Source organism: Sus scrofa, chromosome 15 (genome assembly GCF_000003025.6).
Source record: "Sus scrofa isolate TJ Tabasco breed Duroc chromosome 15, Sscrofa11.1, whole genome shotgun sequence".
Taxonomy (NCBI): Eukaryota; Metazoa; Chordata; class Mammalia; order Artiodactyla; family Suidae; genus Sus; species Sus scrofa.
The window spans coordinates 33,516,013-33,539,796 of record NC_010457.5 but is presented as its reverse complement, the minus strand read 5'-3'; the positions used below and the strand labels follow the sequence as shown (position 1 = coordinate 33,539,796).

Below are 23,784 nucleotides of genomic sequence, written 5' to 3'. Positions count from 1 at the left end.
TAAAGGGTCAGATGTCCCACCGTGCCCTCGTTGAACATGTCCATGTGCACTGGACTTGTCAGTTGCACCACCATCCCATAATGTTCATAATAAATATTACAAATGGAATTGCTCCCTCTACCCCACCCCAAACACTGTGATTTGGAACACGGAGAAAGTATTCCTACTACTCTCTAACAAGGTGAACGTGACTCTGGCTGCCTTGTGCAGAATGATGTCACTCACTTTGCATCTGCCGGAATGACAAGCCCCTCAGACAGCTGCACAGTGCTCAGAGCCCATTTCTCACAGGACAGAAACAGAGACATCGAAGGGACATTTCTAACCCACTGGAGCTCCCTGAGGGATTGCTGGACCCCTCAGGGCACCAATGCCTCCTTGGTATTTATTTTACATGAAGACAGAACTTAATTCAAATGGACAGAACCACAACTTCATCTTTCACAAAGGACTGATTTGTCCTGTAAGTTAAACTAATATCTGCCACAGGAGGCAAGGAATAATAAGTGCTTCCAATAATGCTGAAGGCCAGCCAGAGTAGTGAATTAGCATAATAGGGACTGGAATTCATGAATTCCTCAAATCGCCCTATACCTAGCTCCCCTACATGAACAGAGCAGGAATTGCAACAAAATCTCCATTAATTGGTGTTCCCATTGTGGCTCAGTAGTAATGAACCCAACTGGTATCCACGAGGCCACAGGTTCGATCCCTGCCCTCACTCAGTGGATTAAGGATCCAGCGTTGCCATGGAGCTGTGGTGTAGATTGCAGATGAGGCTCAGATCCCCTGTTGCTGCAACTGTGACATAGGCCTCCAGCTGCAGCTCCGATTCAACCCCTAGCCTGGGAACTCCCATATGCTGCAGGTATAACCCTAAAAAGCAAAGCAAAACAAACAAACAAAAACAAATAAACCCTGGCCTGGGAACTTCCATTTGAAGTGGGTGTGGCCCTAAAAAGACAAAAAAAAAAAAAAAAAAGTCTCCATTAACTCTGGCCCCATCCATCAAAATTTCCAACTACTTAAGATTTAAAGGAGGAAAGACCTAATTTCAGTAAGATCTTTCACATGGAAGATATGCACATGGGCTGTGAGAATAGATCATGATGAGGGTCCTAAAATGCAGAGTCCCAAAGCCTGGGAGCGGGACTCTGGGGAGCATCAGCACAACCCTGACCTGCATCCACTGTGCTTGCCTGGAGGGTCTGATGTCTGCCACCAATGATCAAAGTACAGTCAGATCTGCTCTTGCAAGAGCACAGCTTCCTGTGTCTTAGGAAGGTTTCCAAGAGCTGGGATGGTCACAAAAGGCATTTTCTGCTGCAAGTCATGAATCACAGTAACCCACTCTCTGACTGTCCAAATTAATACAAGCTTACTTTCCCCATTCCTTTCATCCCAGGAGACTGAGGAGTAGAATGTTATGTGATAAGGTCACATCAAGGTGTAACTGATTAAAGTTATAAAGCTCTAGTTTTCTTACTCCCTGTGCCCAACCCTTATGTATCATAGAATCCTTTCTTAGATAATTCAATACATAAAAATCCATTTTCTCAATGTACACATTTTGAAGTGATTCTTTTACAAAAGAAGACTTCACTTGACAATAAAATTAATTTACAGGGCAAAATTCCCATAAGGTGTTTACAGGATAATTCAAAATTTTTAAAATAAAGGCTAATCTTTTCAGCTATATAATATTTTTATTAGACAGATTCCTAAGTCATAGAGCAATGTTCAGACTAAAGCATGTTTACCCCAAACTCATTTTTCCTTCCAGTTCAGGCTGAGTGATAGAGTGAAAATTTTCTAGAAATAAATAGTAGGAGCAGGCGAGGAAAGAAAGAGACCAGGTGCAAAACGAAGCATCATGAGAGGTTTAACTACTCTGGTCTTAGAAGATCAACGTAAGTTGACCACCTGTTCTCTGGGATCTGGGAACAGTTTTAAGACCAACATTCTTATGACTTCACCTCATTCCTGTGACATGTTCCCCAGGAGCGGAGTCCATGGGAATGAGGAGCATGAGGGGCTACAGAACGCCATCCACTCTCCACACGGCCATCTGGCCGGAAGGAATCCCGGCCCCCTTCTTGAGTCTAAAGTCTCACCCTCCCAGCTGTCCTATAACAGCCCAAGAAGTTCTCAGTGGAAAACTTCAAACCATTAGGTCTTTCCATGCTTCTGAATGTAACAATCCTGTTCTCTAGGAAGAGGTATTGAGTCTGGGGGGAGAGGACAGGCCTGAGGCCAAACCCAGCTGCACAGGGTGAGAAGCGTGTGGCCCCGGACAGTGGCCGAGAGGCCTCCAGATTACAGTCTGCACAAGGAGGCAGAAAATCCATCCAAGTCATTTCCTCATCAGGATTAAGTGAGAAGATTCTGGAGGGGACTAAGAACAGGCTGAAAATAGCCGCTCATGGTTATACTGCCCCAAGTGCTGCCATCCGACTAGGTCCCCCAGCCCTTTCGCTCTGCCCCGCAACACCCCGACCCAGAGCCCAGGTCCCTGCAGCGGGGTCTGGCCTGGCACAGGCAGAGGGCACAGAGGCTTACCTGCGCTTCCTCTCCTGCTCTTCCTCTTCTAGTGCTGTGCTCACCCTCTTCGCGCAGAGCCTACAGGTGGTCCCTCCCAGCAAGGTCTGGCTGGACGCCCTCTCGGATGATGACTCTCTCTGGGACGATGACTCCTGAGTGACAGACTTCTGGGAAGATGACTGGGTGGAAGCTCGCCTCGATGAGCATTGAAAAAATCACATGTTAGAGAAGTTTAGCAAACATACATAACATACCTAACAAACTACAATATTCCTTCATGCACTCCAAACCATCCTTGAAATGAACAGGCACTCACACCTGCGCGTGCACAGGCACACACACACACATACACACACGCTCATGCACACGCGTGCAGGCAAGCATGTGTGCATGTGCCTACCTGCACATGTGAACATACGCATACCCACATCCCTGCACACGGCCTACACACACACACACACACACACACACACACACACACACACTCATGCACAGGTGTGCAGGCAAGCATGTGTGCACGTGCTTACCTGTACATGTGAACACACACACATATCCCTGTACACGGCCTCGCCATGCCCCTCCCGTGTGCCCCTCCCTCCCAACTCAGCCCCTTGGGGCCAGCAGTGCTTTCTGCCCCCCTTTATGGCCTGAGGCCACAACTATGTATAACTTAAGGGATTTGAAGCCCGTGCAGCAGCTGGGAGGGGCCACAAGTATTTGGCTCTGTTTGTTCCAGGGAGAGCAACCGGGCACAAGGACCACAGGCGCTTCTAAATATGGGTGCTGGGGACATGTGCAATGCCATGCCTGCTGTCACCATCCCAAACCAAAGCTGCAGAGACACGGCAGCCAGGCCCCCGTGGACGCTGGGCCTCAGAAACAGATGAATCTGGGGCTGGACCCCAGCCTGTTGGGCGCTGAGTACATCTCTGTTTGCTGCATTCACAGTTAATGCAGCAAAACTATCCTGAGATCGGCTTCCATCTGATCTTTACTTGGCCCCATTAACTCCTGTCGCCTCAACTTCATTCCCATTGGATTCCTTCTCTTGTCCTTGTTTTTGGTGACCTTTTGATCTAGTTCTGGGAGGTGTGTGAAGAGGAGTGAATTCAAGGAGCATTCACTGAAGGTCCCTGCCTCATGATCTAATCCAGAGGCTCAAGCCAGTCTGCCAGGATCTCTCAGGGCCTGCCAGAAACTTCCAGATCTATCAGGATCTTCTAGGATCTGTCAAGACCTGCCAGGATCTGCCAGGATCTGGCACAATGCAATGTAATACAATGCTTCACACCCAGTTTGTGGTGCAGCCAGGTCAGCCACTTTCCCCCTCTGGCGCTGCACATGGGCATCTGGAAGTATTGCCCTCCCAGCCCCTCCCAAACCAGTTCATCTCCAGGCTTCTGGGGACTGGATAAAGCTTCCTGCCCTGAAAGTCCTACAAAGCTCATAATCAAGGATCAGCCAGGTAATCAGTGAATTTCAACTTACTTTTTCGCAGCATATTCATCCAGAAGATACCTTGTTTGAATATTCCGGTAGGACTGGTCAAAGTGTCTGTGTCTCTTTTGGTAGAAGGGCACGGCGACAAGCGACATCTTTGTGTACACCTACCAGTAAAGTGTGACAAATGGAGCTGAGACCCTGACACTTCAAAATACTCAGGTCCCTGCAATTTCCACACCAACATGCTGCATGGTTCCCAAGGGCAAATCAACTCCAATTAATAAAACCCTTCTGGGGGGGAGGGGGTTAAAGAAAGATTCTATCAGAAGAAGTCATCTTGGACACCTAGTAAGTTCCCTGGGACCTGATTTCTTGTTTGCTTCCGTAACAATTACAACACTGGGTTACACGTTTCACTTAACTCTAAACTCAACCGCTATCCGTGGAATAGTTTGTTTGAGGCAACTCCAAGAGCAGTGTGAGTGATAAGGATAAAAATAATGAAAACAGAGCTCAGAGAAGTAAACAAACACTTAGAATCCAAGCGAAGAGGAGATAAGGGCACAGAGACACAAACACCCTGGGGGTGAGAGGGGAGCCCATGGCAGCCAGCAGCCCTGCAGCAGGTGGCGTTTGAGAAGAGTCCTGAGAGACGGGAGGTGACAGGTGGGCACAGGGGTGGCAGAGGGCATCCCAGGAGTACAGCAGGAGGCAGGGAAGTACAGGAGCCCAGGGTTTGAAGGAGGAGACAGGACAAGTGGCTCTGGAAAATAGCAGCCTTGTAGGGAGAAGATGTGCCAGCTTTCTGCCTGGAAGGGGGACCTGGAAAAGGATGTATGCCCAGGAGGCCTTCCAGCCCCACTTGGAGAATCACGCCTCATAGGCGACTTGCCCACTTGCTTGGCTGGGAGGGGCGGGGGTGGGGACTGAGCCCAGCAGGAGAGACTTGGGGCTGTGGGGAAGTGAGCACATTTTGGTTAAATTCCCCCCAAACAAGAAGTGGTTGAGACCCATCCTGCAGTGGGGACATGGGGATCTGAGGTGGCGCAGGCGTTAGATGGCCATTTAGATGGTCACAGTACACACATTCACACCAACTTGCTCTCTACAAAGGTGCACAGACAGTGTCCCCAAGTGTCCGTGACCATAAACCTCCCGGACAAAGGGGCACAGGAACTCCTCCAAACCCGAGCTCCTTTTTTGCTGTCTGTGCCAAAACTGAAATAATTTGCCCCAATTTAAAGAAGAGAGCCTTAGGAGGCCCCACCACAGCCCCCAGGAGACATGAGCGTGGCCCTGTGGTGATCTGCAAAGATCTGAGTAGATGTTAGAACACCTACCAAACATAATGTGCTCCAAGTCTATGCGTCATGATCAGTCCCTTTAGACTGATTTCTGAGAGTCCCAGGACTATAGAGCTTGGAAAGATCCTCAGAGATTACCCAAACCCCTCTTCTACAGGAGAGAATGGGTGGGGCAGGGGACTCGGCAGGTGGAGAAGAGAAATGATTTTCCCAAAACATACAGAAGGGGTATGCCCATCCAGAGGCCATCAGATGTCCACTTCCTGGCCTTTTACACTTTCCACACTAACTCATCTCAAAATTCCCTTAAAAAACAACAACGCCTCATATCCATTGAGGGTCCAGCAGGTGTCTGGTGGCAAGTTGGCATGGGCTTGATTATAAATATATAATAGGATGTTGCCCCTAATGGAACACAATAAAAATACACCCCCTCTTTCCCACCTGTTTTGAAAGAGGTACCATAATGCTGAGGTCAAGGGCACAGGTTCTGACCTCTGATAGACCTGAGATGGACTTCTGACTCTAGCACTCGGACAGGACCTTGGGCTAACTTCTCATTTCGCTAACTCTGATATTCCACCAAATCTGTACAATGTTGGCACCGGGCTTGGTAGGGAGGAACAAACAATGGAATCGGTAACTGAACCTAGTGAACTATTATTGTGTGTTGCTGTTGTTAACTTGAATTCTGTAGATAGGAGAGGGTATCTGAAGACACACTCATCACTTTAATATTTGCAGTATCCTCAGCCTCATCTCAGTGGGGTCTTCCAAGGAATCACTCAAGGTGAGTCTTCAAAAAAAGCTTCCCGGGAGTTCCCGTCGTGGCGCAGTGGTTAACGAATCCGACTAGGAACCATGAGGTTGCGGGTTCGATCCCTGCCTTGCTCAGTGGGTTAACAATCCGGCGTTGCCGTGAGCTGTGGTGTAGGTTGCAGACGCGGCTCGGATCCTGCGTTGCTGTGGCTCTGGTGTAGGCTGGTGGCTACAGCTCCATTAGACGCCTAGCCTGGGAACCTCCATATGCCACAGGAGCGGCCCTAGAAATGCCAAAAAGACAAAAAAAAAAAAAAAAGCTCCCCGTCCACAATGGCACACATCCCATTGCTGGGCAAAGTACACTGAACTGACGTGTCACAGCTTGGAACCAATTCTGTCCCTGCAACATTGTCTCCCGTCACCCCTGCACACGTGGAGGAAAATTCTGCTGCTTTGGAAAAACCCAGAACAACCCTGCAGCTGCTGCTACACAGCAGTCCCTTCCCATGACAACATTTACTTCCATCTGTGCCCAGTTCCCCCTCAAAGTGGATGTACTTCTTGGCAGAGGGATGAGTCCAAAAACAGCCCAGGCACCAGAAGAGGATAAGCTGTCCTTTTTTTTTTTTTTTTTTGTCTTTTGTCTTTTGTCCTTTTTTAGGGCCGCACCCGCAATATATGGAGGTTCCCAGGCTAGGTGACTAATTGGAGCTGTAGCCACTGGCCTATCCCAGAGCCACAGCAACGCCAGATCTGAACCATGTCTGTGACCTACACCACAGCTCACAGCAACGCCAGATCCTCAACCTGCTGAGTGAGGCCAGGAATCAAACCCACAACCTCATGGTTCCTAGGTGGTTTCATTACCACTGTGCCACGACAGGAACTCTGGATAAGCTATCTTGACATGTGTAAAGTGTGGCCGTGGGCACCCCCAACAGGGGCCCACACTTGCTGGGCCCCTGTTCACAGCCAGTGACCCATGGCCTTGAACCTGTCTGCACTGCACAGATCAATGCTCTGTGCTCAGCCAGAGCCCCGCGCATCCTGAATTGAGGGACCCAAGTGTGTGGCTGCGAGGCTCAAACTCCCTCAGGAGCAGACATCCTGCAGCAATTGGGGGCACCCACCCAAGTCAGGGGCATACGGTCCCCGAGGTCCTCATCCAACTGCAGACTCAATGGCCGGCAACCCAAGGATGTCGAGGGTTCTCGGCAGCAGCCGGCACTTGGCCCTCGATACTCTGAGGCTCAGGACTGGGAGCCAGGAGGCTTCAAGGGCACGGCACTTATACTCACTGTTCACCCCGGACATCTGGGGCACCTGGCGCGAGCCAGTCAGGCCTGGATGGGGATCCCCAAATCCATGGATCCCATCTTCTATGCATATGCCCCTGTGCCCTCACTGACCTCCACAGGCCTCAAGCCTAGCCCAGGCGCCAGCGGGACAACCCACAGCCCCCCCACAACCCGCCACCATTTGGGCCCTGCTCCATGGACCTCAAATTCCAGAACCTGCCCATCCGTCCCAACCCCTTGGAAGCGAGTTCCCTGGAGACACAGCACATGGCCTGGGGTCTCAAGGCAGCCAGGGGGGTCCCAGAGATGTGGCCAGCTGTGTTCACCCACACTAGCAAGAGGAGAGAGTGAGGGGCAGGCTGCAGAGACCTCCCTCCACAATCTCCTTTAAAGGAAAATGACCCCCACCCGACACCCCAAAAGGCAATGAGAACAGCCATCCCCAGCACAGCTTGGGGTGAGTCTTGGGTAGAAGGTGTGGGGACCGGATTCCAGTGCTGACCTTGCCATCCATCCAGCTCTTGGGCCTCAGTTGGCTTCGTGGAGGGGCCAGAGAGGGGCAGGGACATTCCTTCAGTGCCAGCCATTCCCGCCTCTGAGGCTGCCTTTAAAGATAGCCTGCTCCGAGCACTGGCATCCGTGGATGACGAAGACTCGGAATCCACAGGAGACGAAACACACAGGCTTGGGTGTGAATTTTCAACAACTGCAACTGAGTCTACACAACCTTGAGCTGCACCATCTCATTCTATCCTGGTTTGAATCTCAGCCTTTCCCACCAGGAAACTGAGTCTCAGAAGGTGAAAATAACCCTCTGGTCACCGGCTCCCAGTGACGGGGCCCAATGCCTAGCCCAGCATCTGCCCGGCACCGCCTGCTCTCCACCCACAGCCACTCCTGACATGGGTGGGAATCGGGACGGTGAAGTGAAACCCAAGCTGTCCCCAAGTACAGGGGCTGTGTGTCTGTGACAGGCTCAGTCCTAACCCTCCTGCCAGGCCTCATTGGAACCACACCTCGCGTCACCCAAGAGGGCTTTTATTTGTGAAAACATTTCAGCTAAAACACATTCACTTCCATTTAACCAAGATTGGTGGTCTGCAGCAGATGCTGTGCAGGCCCCTCTGACACAGGTAAAGTCCTCGAGAGCAGAGAGGACAATTGGGCCATGCCCCACGCAACCACCCCCTCAGTTTCCACTGGCCCTGCGAACACCGTTCCCCAAGGTTTTTCCAAACTACTCCGCTCCACCAGCAAATAGAACTGGGAACAGAATGATCTTAAATCATCATCACCCAGCGTGGCCTGGCATCGAAGGTCTGGCAGCCAATTTCCCAAGTGTTCCCCCAAATAACCTTTCAGATGCAGGACTAGGTGTCACCGCCGTTCACCCGCTGCCTCTCCCTACGACTGCAGTTCCTCAGCTCCCGGGAACCTGACCCTTTCAGGCCCAGCACTTAAGCAGGATCAAATTAGACGGAGAAACAAGAGAATGTGCTGCTTCCTGCCCAGGAGAACTTTCCAGCCACCAGCCAGTTGCCACAGTTTTTTCACAGATCAAGAGAATTACAAACCAAACAACAGTTATACAAATATTTCAGCCCATCAAATTCTACCCCCAGGTTCTCCTTGTTTCGTCAAGAACAGGCCCTTGGGGGAAGGCACCTGATTTTTTTTTTTTTTTTTTTTTGTCTTTTTTCTAGGGCCGCTCCTAGGCATATGGAGGTTCCCAGGTTAGGGGTCTAATTGGAGCTGTAGCCGCCGGCCTACGCCAGGGCCACAACAACGCAGGATCCAAGCTGCATCTGTGACCTACACCACAGCTCACGGCAATGCCAGATCCTTAACCCACTGAGTGAGACCAGGGATCGAACCTGCAACCTCATGGTTCCTAGTCAGATTGGTTAACCACTCTGCCACGATGGGAACTTCTGAAAGCCCCTGATTGACTGTGAGTTTCCTGTAGATTCCCTGCACAGATGACCCAGACTCAGCTTATTAAATAATTCCACAAAGTGATCTGCGCTCCACGTGCTCTGTGAGTGAGGACCGTGAGATCAGAAAAGTGAAGCACTTCCAACTCCCAAAGACCCTGTCTCTGCCTCACTGCCAAGTGCAGACATCCAGCTGCACTATCCTCGGGGGCCGAGTTTCAAGAGCAGGACCAGAGAGAGCTCACACGCTGGGGGTAGCTGAGCCGGAAAACTCTACAGGATCACAAGGCATCAGGGACACGGGAGAAGACATCATTTTCAGGTGAGAACATGGAAACAGTGACAAGAAATAGAGCTGTCCCTCCCCTCTGCTTATCCAAGTCGAAGCTGAATGGCCCTGGTTTCTTTCTTTTCTTTTTTTTTTTTTTTTTTTTTTTTTTTGTTTCTCTTGAAAAATGATCTCATTTTATTTCACACCATTGCAACCCCGCCCTCTCCTCAGAGGCTCTCATTTCTGAGACTCTTGAAAACTGCAGAAGTGAACCCACTCAGAGAGCTGAAGATGCTGCAGCAGAAACTGGGGCTGAGGGACAGGAGGGTGGGAGGGGGCTGAGAGCATCCTAACAACAGGGAAGGATTCAAACCCAGTAAAGAAACACCACTGCTGATGTGATGATCACAGAGAGGAGAGCACGGGTCCACATTTCTCCCCCCGACACAGTCCTCTCAGAAATCTGAGTGCAGCCAGCTTGGGCACACACAGCATTCTCTCCTCCAAAGCCTCAAATTAGAAAAGGAAAGAAGAGCAGGAAACTCACCAGAGAGAAGGGGAAGCGGCAAGGAAGAGTGGGCTCTGCCTCGAGGGCTCACCAGGCTGCAGGAGAACTTCTCCCTCCAAATGCCCGGCCTCCCTCCCCTTTATGGCCAAGAAGATGCTATTTATAGACATGGGAACTGCCCGGCCCCAGCTGATACCTGCATCATAAATCATCAGCCACATCTTCAGAGGGAAAAGTCTAATATGAGTCGGAAAGATGGAAAAGTGAAAGGCATCCTTCCTGACTCACAAAGTACTCTTTCCTACCCAGGAAAGTGACCATGCAGCTACTGAACCAGAAAAAGAGGACAGGACCCCAACCTCCCACCCCCGCCCCGCACCTGCCCTCAACCCAGCTTCACACTAAAGCTAAATTTGCAGACCAGTTTTCAACCCTTTTGAGCTAAAGTTCCCCTGGCACATAAACAGATCTTCGGGACAAATCTCAAACAAGGATGTCATTGTCATCAGCCTTTTTACCATTTTGGCACCAAACCCAAGAGCACAGTTAGCCAAGGGTGGAGGAACAATGGCCTTTTTGGGTTTTGGAATTTGGGGTTGGTTTTTTAAGTGTATTTCAGAGATGGCTCTCGCTCTGACTTGGTTTCATCCTGGGGTTGATTTAGCCAGAATTTCTGCCTAAAAGAGGACCCGTGCCTACTCGGCAAGTTACGCCTTATTTATAGTTATTTCCACAGGCGTGAGCGGCATCTAAGCTGCCCAGGGTTGCTGGGGACCAGTGCTCTGCACAGCGTGTGGCCGAGTATAAATAACACACGACTGGCACAATCAACCCTGGGCTGTCACTGGGCGCCTGTCGCAGAGAGGAGGGCCATGTGGGAACGCCCCATTTCAGGGGCCAGGCCCAGCGCAGCCCAGCAGGGACAGCTGGTCCACCTCCTAGTCGGCCCAGTTGTGCTGGGACTCTGCTTCCCCACCTCCAAAAGGTACATAAGAACTACCAGTTTTATGGATGTTGCAAAAATTAGACTAATACACAGGAATTGCCTGAAAGTCCCAAAACTCCCTGTTCCTACTTCTGCTTTCTCAGGAATGTAGCCAAGGACCAGCAACATATGGCAATGAATGAGATAAATGTCACAACAGCACACAGACAGGGACAAAAACCAAATGTCCATCTACATAGGAGTGGATACAGAAGATGCAGTACATATATACAATGGAATACTACTCAGCCATAAAAAAGAAGGAAATAATGCCATTCGCAGCAATGTGGATGCAACTAGGGACGATCATACTACATCAAGTAAGTCAGACAGAGCATGACAAATATCATATTATGGTCCTTCTATGTGGAATCTAAAATATGATGCAAATGAACTTATTTACAAAACAGAAATAGACTCACAGAGAAAACAAAGTTTTGTATTAGGCGTCCGATTAACAGATGCACACAACTGTGTATACAATAGGACCTACCATAGAGCACAGGGAACTATATTCAACACCTTGTGATAATCTATAATGGAAAAAGAACATGTGTGCGTGCATGTGTGTGTGTGTGTGTTTGTGTGTGTGTAACTGAATCACTTTGCTGTGAACCCAAAACTAACACAATATTATAAATCAGCCATACTCCAATAAAAAAAAAATTACGAAGATGCAGAGTGAAAGTTCACTCCATCCTCTGAGCATCCCTGCATCCCTCTCTGTCCAGCTGTTCACTCTCCTCCCTAAAGTGCCGTCACTGTTCCACATGTGGGCTGAACCCGGGGGCAGACAAGAGCCAAAGAGAAGAAACCCAGAGGACACCACGGTCAGAAATGTGATACGAGACCACTCTCCCTGGGCTTCCCAACCATGAACCAAAGATCCCTGCTTTACTGAAGCCACTTGGCATAGGGTGTCCACCATGTGGGACCCTAGGTTTTAGAAAGAGCACAAAGCACAGCATCAATCATGGTGGAGATGGCACTGCTGGTAAGTGGCCCAAGATTGTCTGAGCTGCACCACCTTGGGCCATGTGGCCTTCACATCTTCATCTCTACACAGCCCCCCCAATCCAGAAAGCTGCCAGGTGGCGCGCCTGGAGAGCTGGGGCCCCTTAGCCCAAACACCCCATTCTTCCTCTAGACTGTTCATCTGTCTGATGTTGGGGGTTTCCCTTCTCAGCAAAGAATGAGATCCTAACACTCTTGCTGCAGTTCAATGGCGCCAACCCCTAGCCTAGCCCATCCTGAGCCTCTAGGCTGGACATGCTCCCTGCCCAGCTTACCCATTCTGCTCAGCAATCTTCAGACGACACTTGACCCTGACTGGCCTCAAGGGGGGCAGTGTCACACCCCCTCCATGAATCTCACTCCCTTAAGACTGATGGCTGTCTGCTTGGGGGCTTAAACCTGACCCCTGGACCCTGGACCATGTCCACCCTGGACCCTGGACCCTTTCCCCCTTGACCCTACTTCCCCTGGACCACAATGGGGCAGGTGCACCACTGAGGCAGGCAAGCCCTAGAGGAGGTCAATAAATAGCTTACCTAAGAGAAACATGGTCAGATCTTAAACACTGGTTTCTTGTCCGCATTCTCAGCTGCTCTAAATAGCAATCAGCATTTTCTCAGCGTGCTCACACAATCCCACATTTTAGGCAACAAGGGAGCCATTAGAAGTGTCTCCCCCCTCCTATGGGACGCAGTCTCCAAACATGGGAAACCAGAGGCAGCCACCCTGGACCACTCACCCCGGCTGCAGCCCCATCCTTGGCCTCCTTCTCCAGCCCTGGACGAGGAAGTACCACGAAGAGCCACACTCTGGGGAAAGGGGCGCTGTGCTCGCTCTGTGATGTCTTTCTTCCCAGGTGTGTGTGCCCGAGTGTTCCAGACTTGGACCCTGCAGGAGGGATTAAACCTCAAAGAAAAGCGCATCTAAGGGAGAACCTTCTGAAAACGCCAGTCCTAAGCCTGGACCTTGTGCAGAGGAGATGAAACCTCCTCTCACCTCCTCTCTGCAGCCGCTCCCATCCCACTGACCAGGGAACACGAGCTGTCACACAAGCTGTCACCCTGCCCAGCGGAACCTGTTCTGAAAGTCAGACATGCATCCATAGGGAACCATAGCCTTACTGCAAACCTCTGACGCTTCTACCATTTCTGGCACATTGTAGGGAAAGTTGGGAGAAGAAATGTTTATGTTTCCTTAAACTGTTTTTACCCATGTCTGACCCTGTCTGGGACCCCAAGCAGGTCTTCTGGTGCCTTTTTGAGGCCAAGAGCTGTAAGACACATTGAATTTAAATTTTCTGAGGGTGGCTTCCCTAAATAGCCCTTCTCATGGCTCCCAGTGTCCCAGCCACACACCAGACTGTGGTCCCCTTGTCCCCAGAGCACGGCGCAACTCCATGCTCACAAGGGAGTTAACTACCGAATGAATAGGTTAAAGACATGGAAACTCACTTGGTAAACATTAGTTAGTAGTGACTTATAACTAGAAAGAAACATCCAGGGTTGACTATATTCAGTCATTCTTTGCCTGTATGTATTATACCTCTACATTAAAATGTATATTTACTTTAAATATACTTATATAATATCTATTATTCACTATGTCTCATTATATCTGCATGTTTTAACCCCCTCACCAACACTGCACACCACAGTGGTGCATTGGATGCAGTTACCACTCAAAGCCCCTTTGTATTGCGGCTTCCTCTTGGTGGTGCATTTTCTACGAGTTTTGGCATATGTATGACAGTTATTCACCATCACAGTATCGCACAGAATAGACTCATTGTCTGAAAATCCTCTGAGCTCTGCCAGTTCATCCCTTCCTCAACTCCTGGCAGCAATGTTTTTTGTTTTTTGTTTTTGTATGTGTGTGTGTGTGTTTTGTTTTGTTTTTTTACTGTCTCCACAGTTTGGCCTTCTCCAGGCTGTTATAGTGTTGGAATCACACAGTAAGTGGCTTTTTCAGATTGGCTTCTTTCACTCAGTCATATTCACTTAAGGTTCCTCCTTGTCCTTTCATGGCTTGAGAGTTTATCTCTTCTCAGTGCTGCATAATATTCCATTGTCTGGATGCACCATAGTTTCTCCCTTCACCCACTGAAGGACATCTTGGTTGCTTCCATGTTTTGACAATCATGAATAAAGCTGTTACAAACAGCCATGTGCAGATTTTTTGTGTAAACATAAATTTTAACTCATGAGACTTGTTTTCATGAGTATTTCAATTCCTCCAGCACCACTGCTGGACCATGGAGTGAGAGGATGTCTATTTTGTAGGAAAGCACCAAACCATCTTCCGAAGTGGCTATATTCCCACCTCTGCTTTCCCGCCAGCATTGATGACAGGTCCTGTTGCTCCACAGCCTCGCCTACAGTTGGTGTCGTAGCGTATAGCTTTGGGCCATTCTCATAGGTGTGTGGTGGTGCCTCATGGTTTTAATTTGCATTTCTCTGATAACATGTGATGGGGAGCATCTTCTCATGTGCTGACTTGCCATCTGTGTGTCTTCTTTGGTGAAGTGTCTGTCCACGTCTTTTGCCCAATTTTTACCCAGGTTTTTCATTTTATCTTGTTAATTGTCAATAGTCCTTTATATATTTTGGATAAGAGTCCTTTATCAGATGCGTATTTTGCATATATTTCTCCCAGTCTGTGATTCGTCTGTTCATTGCCTTGACAGTGTCCTGCACAGAGACGATATTTTGAATTTTCACAAAGTCCCATTATTTCTTTCATGAATTATGTCTTTGGAGTTCTTACCTGAAAAGTCATCGCCATACTCAACGTCAATGAGATTCGTCTTAGAATTTATTGCTTAAAAAGAATAAAAAATTAAACTTCTAGAACTGAAAAATCCAACTAATGAAGACCTTAACAAACATTTTTAACAGCACACTTTCTCTCCTTTGCTCCTTCAGGCCAATACACCCGCCTGTGTTGTGGACCCCATTCCCTCGTGTGGAACCATCCCCAGAGCTCATATAGGGTCTGGAACCCTTCGTGAGCCCATCAGCCACACAGAAAAACTTCACAGTTCATGAGACATCTGCCCTCAACAGGGCATTGACTCAGTGATGCATCAAGATTATCCTCCAATAAGGCTGGCTCTCACATCTCCATGAGCTCAAGAAAGAAAGAATGGATCAAACACGTTAAATAAAAACATGGAAGATACTGAAAAGATGCAAGTGCAACTTTTAGAAAATACCACATGTGAGAAGATTTAAGGTACTGATGGGATTGACAGCACATTACTTCAGCAGAAAAACATCACTGAATATTGAAGATACACCAATAGGACATACAGGAGATAAAATTCAAAGACAGAAAAATATAAAAAGAGTTGTAGGACAACTTGAAGCAGTGATACATATGGAATTAGGGTCCCCAAAGGAGAGGGTTGGACGGAAGAACGTATCTGAAGAAATAGCAAGAATCTCAACAAACATCAAGTTCAAGAAACAAACAAAACGATACCAAGTCACATCATAATCCAATTGCTTAAAGCCAATGATTCAGAGGGAAGCTTGAAACAAGAAGAGAAACAAGACATAGTCAGTGCAGAGGAGCAGAGGCAAAAAAAGCAGCACTTTCACAAAAGCAATGCAGAGGACAGTATTCAGAAAAAAAAAAAATCTTTCAAAAAGGAAGGTGGCACTCCCACACACACAGCCAGGTGCTGTGAGTGAGGACTTAGTGGGACCCCAGCACCAAGGGGGTGCCCCTCCCCACACCTGGGGTCAGCAGAGGCCCAGTGGGGAGCTGGTCTCACCAGGAACCAGGAAGCACCCTCCCCACCCCCACCTGCTGCCAGCCCAGGCACAGAGGAGGCCTGACCTAAACAAGGTCCAGAACCTCCTAACACCCCAAATGTCCCCTACTGCACACAATGACTCTGTCTCCTTCTCCTCAAAGTCAACCGAGGTCCATACATGGGAACAGGCTCAGCTCGCCACCGGAAGCCCACCACCCTGCTTCCCTACCCCCAACAACTGCTCAGACGATGCTATGGGCCCCGTGCCCCACCCCACCCCCGGCCGCCTACTATCCTTTCTGTCATCATCCCAATGTCCTTCCAGTGTCCCTCCTCTGAGTGTAGGACCAGTCCCCCGACACACGCCATCCTACAGCCCCAGCCACCAGGGCAACCTCCCAGCCTGGCTGCTGAGCTTTACAAGGTCACAGTCTCCGTTTATCCACTTTCCACTCACCCTTTGGCCTCTTCCAATCTACCTTCTACTCCTGTCACATCACTCACCAAAATAGCACTCAGTCACCCATGACCCCGTGTCACCACACCCAAGGACACATCTGTTCCCAGGCTCCTCTGCCTTTTGTCACCACCTGACCCGCTGACCACCCCGGTCCTCTGGATCATGCGCTCCCTGTTCCCGCCGCATCTCTGGATGTTCCGCTCTTCTGCCTGCTGGTGCCACCTCCTTGGTGCCATGAGCTGTTAAGTCTCCCCCAGGGCTCTGCTCACGACCTCTCCTCTTCCCACCTGTGTCCCGCCCTGGGCACCTCAGCTGGACACTGCGGAGGCCCCACCTGGAAGCAGGTGCCCCTGGGAACCCAGCAGTTCTGCCCAACTGCCCCTCCCTCCTCCTACAGAGCAAATGAACCTTAAATGCAACAAGTGGAAGATTAACTTAGCCCCCCACCCCAGGCTCCATGTCCCGTGATCCCCATCCCATGAGCAGCACAAGGCATGGATCCTGGTTGGCCCCTCCTCCACAGGGTCCTGCAGTCTTCCTCCTAGACACCCTCAGCACTGCCCACCTTCAGGGCCATGATCCCTGCACCTCCCGAACTCCCCCAGGCTCTATCTGCACACGCCCCCTTTCCTCTGCTCTGTGTGTTCCAGGCTACATTCCAAATAAATGTTTCAGGAGGTAGATCTAAGTAAGCAACCACCTCACCCCCCTTAAAGCCATCAGGTCTTAAAGCCCAGCATCTGATGTGGAAGCCCTGCCCCCAGGGTCCTCCTCAGCTGCAGGCTCCCCGCTTCCACTCAGGAACCCCCGTTCACACTTGGTCTCAAGCCCCAGTCTGTCAGGCGCCTTCCCTGACCCCAGTCCGAGTCAGTCTCCTCGCCTATGTATCCCAGGGCCCTAATCTTGATTTGGAACCATGCACACGCAATGATTCCAGTGATGGTCTGGACAGACTCAGAGCACAAGGTGCTCCCCTCGCCATGGAGGCGTGGGGTCTCAGCTCCAAATCCACATGAAAAACTCTCTTCACAAGTAAGTACTTCCCAATGAATGAACCAAACTAAGGGCCTCCCTCAATATTAGCAGAAACTGAGCAGTGATCCAGCCTGTGCTCTTCCCAACATCAAAGCGGCGAAGCTGCCTGGCATCGGGGCATTCCTCAATGTCTCTGTAATGGAGCCCGGAGTTTTTCCATATTTTGTAAATCAAAACTAATCCTAGGAAACCTGGCAGCTGCTCTCGGCCGCATACCTTGCAGGTATCATGTGTGCACTCCATTCACCGTGACCTCTAGACATTCCATACTGAGATGGGGGCACAGGAGCCCCCAGGGCCACAGGCAATGTGCAGCACTGCTCATGCAGGGCTCAGATGTTTCCTCTCTGGCTCCGAAGAGTCATCTGCACCAGTCAGAGGATAAAAACTGTCTTAGCAGAGGAGACCCAAAGAGGCTGTGGAGAGCCGTGTGGGAGAGGAGCTGCTTATCGCTGTCAGCGTGACCACAGATCTCTACATCTTGATGAAGTTCAAGATCATAATGTGGTCCTTAACACAATATTCACAGTTACGGTTTAAAACTATGAGAACTGCCCATCTGACTGTTAGAACTGCACACTCTATGCCTTTCTTCTAGGCCAACAGGTCCTGAAGTCAAAGACTCGTGCAGAGATGGGAGCTGGCTTGGAGCTGCGCCTTCACTTTGCCTGGGTTGTGCCTCGCCCATCAGACCAGGCAATAAATGCATTTTTACTTAACATGAGAGCATGGCTTTTATCCTGTAGATTCTATTTACAGGTTTCTGTTTACAGATACGGCCCTCAATTAATGGGAAGTTTATCTCTATGCTGTCATGAAACAACCATAACAAAGCCAGAAGAGGTGAGGTCTGGCCAGGGAGCCCTGCGCCGGTTGTCAAGGGCACTGGCTCCAGGCCCGGTTCTCCTGTTTGTTAAACTGCTGCTGAAGCTGCATGCCTGGGGCAGAAGTTCGGCAACCCCCCCCGGAGCCCTGGCTTCCCCATTTGGAAAGTGAGCCTCGGATTAGATGATCCTCGTCTAAACTCCGATATGCTGTGATTTCAATCCTGAACCATCACGCCCGGCAAAGGGAGCGCTACCCACATGAATACGGTCGCCAGCTGCCCAGCCCCGAATAGGATCCAGGAAACAGGAACCAGAGCACAGGATGGTCACGCCAGGAGGATTCCATTCTGCAAGCGCTTAATGGCTTAAAGATTACCAACCGCACAACAAGCCATGTGCTTACAAGAAGAGTGGTTGTCACAAAACAAAAGTGGGTGGAAGGGGGGCCGCCTGTCCTGTGTGGAGCAGGAGACTGACCACGTGCCCTGGATGTGGTGGAGACAGAGATAGGACGGAGGTCAGTCCTGGGAGGACTCCCAGAACCGGACAGGACATCGGCTACCGAGCCTGGCCCCTCACTTCACCCTATAAACTCGGAAATTGAGGCCCAAAAAGGTTTTAAAGAGTTGGCAGGGTCACATGTCATGCAGTGGGTTTGAACTAAAATTAAAATCTCTTTATTCTCAGGCTCTCATGATTTAGTCTCCAGAGAGGGGCTGCTTCCCACAGGGGTTGTATGAAGCTAGGTCAAGGACAAGGTGATAGCCATGACCAGTTCAGCTCATGATTCAGGCCATAGCCCACTCGGGGAGGCCACAGCCAGGGTGCATTATGGGGTAGTTCACACACAGTTCAAGTCTGCTGAGGGGCCAGACCCAAGGACATATCCAAACATAGGCTTAGGGTCCAATTCTTTTTTTTTTTTCTCTCTTTTTATGGCCATACCTGCAGCACATGGAAGTTCCCAGGCTAGGGGATGAATGAGAGTTGCCCCTGTGACCTACACTGCAGCTCACGGCAAGGCCAGATCCTTAACCCACTGAGCGAGGCCAGGTATCAAACCCATATCCTCACAGAGACTGTGTTGTGTTCTTAACCTGCTGAGCCACAATGGGAACACCCCAATTCATTTTTTTGCTATTGTAGTTGATGTACATACACTATTATATGTTACAGGTGTATAACATAGAGCTTCACAATTTTTAAAGGTTATACTTCATTTATAGTTATTATAAAATACTGGCTATTTTCCCTGTTTCATACAATATATCCTTGCAGCTTATTTTTACGCAGTAATTTGTACCCCTTAAGCTCCTATCCCTATATTGCTTCCCTCCACACTAATAACCACTAGTTTGGTCTCTGTATCCATGAGGGTCCTTCTTTTTTGTTATAGTCACTAATTTGTTGTATTTTTTTAGATTCCGCATATAAGTGAAGTCATACAGTATTTGTCTTTTTTCTGTCTGACTCACTTCACTTAGCATAACGCCCTCCAAGTCCATCTATGTTACCTCGAATGGCATTATTTCATTCTTTTTATGGCTGAGTAATATTCCATTGTGTATATACACATCTTCTTTATCCACTCCTCTGTTGATAGACATTTAAGTTGCTTCCATGTCTTGGCTATTGTGAACTGTGCTGCTGTGACCATTGAGGGTATGCATCTTTTTGAATGAGTGTTTTCTTTTGGGGGGGATATATGCCCAGGAGTGGGATTGCTGGATCACGTGGCCACTCTACTTTTAGTTTTTTGAGAAACCATGATACTGTTTTCCACAGTGGTTATACCAACTGACATTCCCACCAACAGTGTAGGAGGGTCCACCTTTTCTCCACACCATCTCCAGCATTTGTTATTTGTGTTCCTTTTGATGATGGCCATTCTGACACGTGTGAGGGGATATGTCACTGTGGTTTGATTTTCATTTCAAGATCCAATTCTTTCTAAGCACATGGGGTCAGGAAAGGCCCTGGAGTCCTGTGTTGCTTCTTCTTTTTTTTTTTTTTTTTTTTTAGGGCCACACCTGCAGCATATGGAGATTCCCAGGCTAGGAGTTGAATCTGAGCTACAGCTGCCAGCCTACACCACAGCCACAGCAATGCCAGATCCAAGTCAAATATGCGACCTACACGACAACTCACAGCAACTTTGGATCCTCAGTCCACTGAGTGAGGCCAGGGATCGAATCTGGGTCCTCATGGATACCAGTCAGGTTTGTTAACTGCTGAGCCACGACAAGAACTCCAGTGTTGCTTATTTCTCATTTCCAGTCTCAGCGTGTTGTCTTCTCCTCCATCCTGAGAGAGGACACAGCAGGAGCTGTGGACTAGGGTGACATTTGGGCCCAGAGATTTGCTCTGCCCAAACTAGGTATGAACAAGGCAAACCCTAGAAAAGCACAAGGATGTCCCCCAGGAGGTTCAAGTCTGTGTTTATTGAAGTCTAGGGTGTTCCAGTGTTTGCTCCTCGGGCTTCCTGGAAAACCTAGGGCTATGCCATTGACATCTGTCTCGATTGCCCAGATAGAACAAGGAGTCTATGCTGGTTCATTCAACCAACACAGAGATGCAGCATGAAGGGATTTCTCTTCTCAGGGTCAAGGGAAGGTCAAGGCAACACTCCCCCATCACCCTGGATAACTAAGCCTTCAGACCCCTCTGTAAGAGTAAGGCCAGCCCAGCGTGAGGACCCCACTCACCAGCCCCTTCTCAGGAATAAACAGGTCTCACAGGTCCTGGGACCCCCGGCCCAATCTCTTTAGTGTCAAGGACCTTGCTGCCATAGGAACCCCCACCCCCGCCCCCACCAACCACCCTCCCAGGGAAACTACAGTAACTGCAGAAGCATCCAGAAGCCATCATGGTCCACGGCCGTCATTCCAAGGGCACCTGCTGACCAACGGGCAGAGTGAGCAGCACAAGCAGCTCGCACCAAACAAATGGCCATATATTTGGGGCAGGACTGATATTCAAGGCTTGTGTCCTTAAGACCACCATTCACTGGTGTGTAACAGTGAATCAGGCACATATGCAGTTTTCTAATAATTTCAAGGGAGTGAAAATGAAGTCGCTGGACCTTTCTCCAGCTAGGCCATTAGGACCTACCTCACTCCAGCTGATTCTGTTACAATCAAGGGACCCTACAGCCTATCACCCGCTGAAAGCATCTCGAGAGTGAGAAGAAAGGACTCTTAAACACTCTGAGACAACAGGCACAAACTGTTATCACCTGGGATGGCCAATTTCATGTGTCACCTGGATGGGGCTAAGGGTATGCCAGGAGAGCTAGGAGAACAATATTTTAGGGGCATCTGGCAGAGGAAAGACCAGCCTCCCCAGTGTGGGCAGAGCACGCAGCCCTGTGAGGCCCTGGGCAGGCGCACAGGGGAGGGAAGGAGAGCATTCTTCTACCCTCCCCTGCCCTCGGACATCCCAGCTCCTGATCCTGGGGACCCTGGACTTGGACCGACTTGCAGAACCGGCTATCCTGGTTACCAGCCTGAGACTCCCTGGTCTCCATAACCCATGGACCACTTTCTAAAACAACCCCCCTGGCTTGTGTCTGTCTGTCCTGTTGGCTGTCTCTCTGGCAGACCCTGAACCACAGCCCCTTGTTACGACCCACACAAACTCAGCCCCACGTGTGGGGAAGTCACCCCCTCACCTCTGGGGAACCAGAACCATTTGGGGCCTGAGAGGCGCCGTCTCTGTGAGGTGGATTTTCTTTCTCCAACAGACTGTTACTTCTCCTTCTGGTCTGATTAAAAACTGAGTCCACAGCATTTAGTTCTTTCCCCATGAGCTCTGCACATAATTATTTTTTATGCTTGTGAGCAGCTTTCACAGAATCATGGCCCTTGACTTGAGCACTACATTATTGCACTTCTTCTTTTAAAGACTTCTTTTACCATCACAGACTCCAAGAAAAAAATTTAGATAATACCCCAGTGGTAAAACATCCTAAGTTCATGCAGAGGTTATTTGCATAAAATTCTAACTTCACCATAAAACTGCAGACTGCAATGCCTAGAGTCTAAAAGTCATCAGTTATTCCTAAATTAAAAGATGACTTCCTGAGTTAAATCTGGCAGTGATTTTAGAAATCTGAGCAAGTTATTTTCAAAAGTATACAAAAATCAGGCTATTACTTTCCTACCCCAGGAGAGATAGAAACTACATCTCATTCTCTTTTTATTTTAAACAGCTATCCTGGGCTGGCATGTAATAGACACTCCATAAGTATCCCTTGATTGGGTTGTTTAAAAGAAAATAAAATGAACTGAGTTAAGCTATGAGGTCAAGTCAGGAATGGAACTTGCTTTAACCTTTGAAAAGTACAGATACAAGTATCAACTCCTGACTTTTTCATGTAAAATGAAATGATGTTAAAGCATCAAAAATTAACACTAGAGGGGAGTTCCCTTCATGGCTCAAGAGTTAACGAACCCAACTAGGATCCACTAGGATGCATGTTCAATCCCTGGCCTCGATCAGTGGATTAAGGATCCGGCGTTGCCAGTAAGCCGTGGTGTGGGTCACAGATGCACTTGGATCTGGTGTTGCTGTAGGCCAGCAGCTGTAGCTCCAATTCAACCCCTAGCCTGGGAACCTCCATATGCCACAAGTGTGGCTCTAAAAAAAAAGAGAGAGAGAGAAGACATCTTATGAACAGTCTTTTCTTTCCCTAGAGCCAAACACTATGTGGTAGAGTTTTAAAGCTCAGTTGCAAAGTGGCTTCTGGACTCTCAGCAAGAACTTTTCTCGCCTGTGAAGTTAACACACTTCAACCTCTTCTGCAGCCTGAATGCAGGTTGTGACAGCCCATGTTGCCATATGGAAAATAAGAGTTCACTGAATGTTCACAGATCTTCCAAATGCCATCGTACAGCAGCAAAACCTCACGTTCTTGATACAGACACCAAGTTCATCAGTACCATGACAATGACTGGACTCCCAGGCTTCCTAAAAGGGTATTAGAAATCCACACTCCGGAATTACCATCGTGGCTCAGTGGAAACAAATCTGACTAGCATCCATAAGGATACAGGTTTAATCCCTGACCTCAATGGGTTAAGGATCCAGTGTTGCCGAGAGCTGAGGTGTAGGTCACAGACGCAGCTCAGATTTGGTGTTGCTGTCGCTGTGGTGTGGGCCAGAGGCTACAGCTCCGGTTTGACCCTTAGCCTGGGAATCTCCATATGCTGCAGGTGCAGGCCTTAAAAAAAAAAAGAAAGAAAGAAAGAAACCCACGCTCTAAGAACCTCAGGCTTCAGAAATCTTGGCAAACCTCAGGCTTCAGAAATCTTGGCAAAGTGAGTTTTCAGCTTATATCCACTAGAGGGCGCACCGAACCGGCAGAACGATCTCGGTCCTTTTAAGGGGGAAAATGTGCTAACACCAATTCCTTTAGGAAGAAACGCAAAAGTGTTTTGTAGGAGAGAGGAAAAACACTATAAGCAAATTTAAATAACTGTATTTCCAATAATCTTTTGCAAGTTTGAAAAAAATTATATTCATCCTAACTTGGCTCCAGCTGGTCACAGTAATTGCATCTCACCAAAAGCATATCAGGGGGAAAACCCAAGTTGAATAATGACAGGTTAGTATTTGAAGTAACTCTTACACTGAAAATAAGTTTT

The 23,784-nt window shown here is 49.0% G+C and overlaps 1 protein-coding gene across 1 annotated transcript in view; it reads right to left on the bottom strand.

The window, feature by feature from the left end:
- MYOM2 (myomesin 2) overlaps positions 1-10,238 on the bottom strand; it is a 77,370-nt gene extending 67,132 nt beyond the window's left edge. Inside the window, 3 exon segments of the mRNA XM_021075902.1 lie at positions 2,560-2,736; positions 4,030-4,148; positions 10,101-10,238. Coding sequence (XP_020931561.1) covers positions 2,560-2,736; positions 4,030-4,136 — 284 coding nt within the window. The 5' untranslated portion in view covers positions 4,137-4,148; positions 10,101-10,238.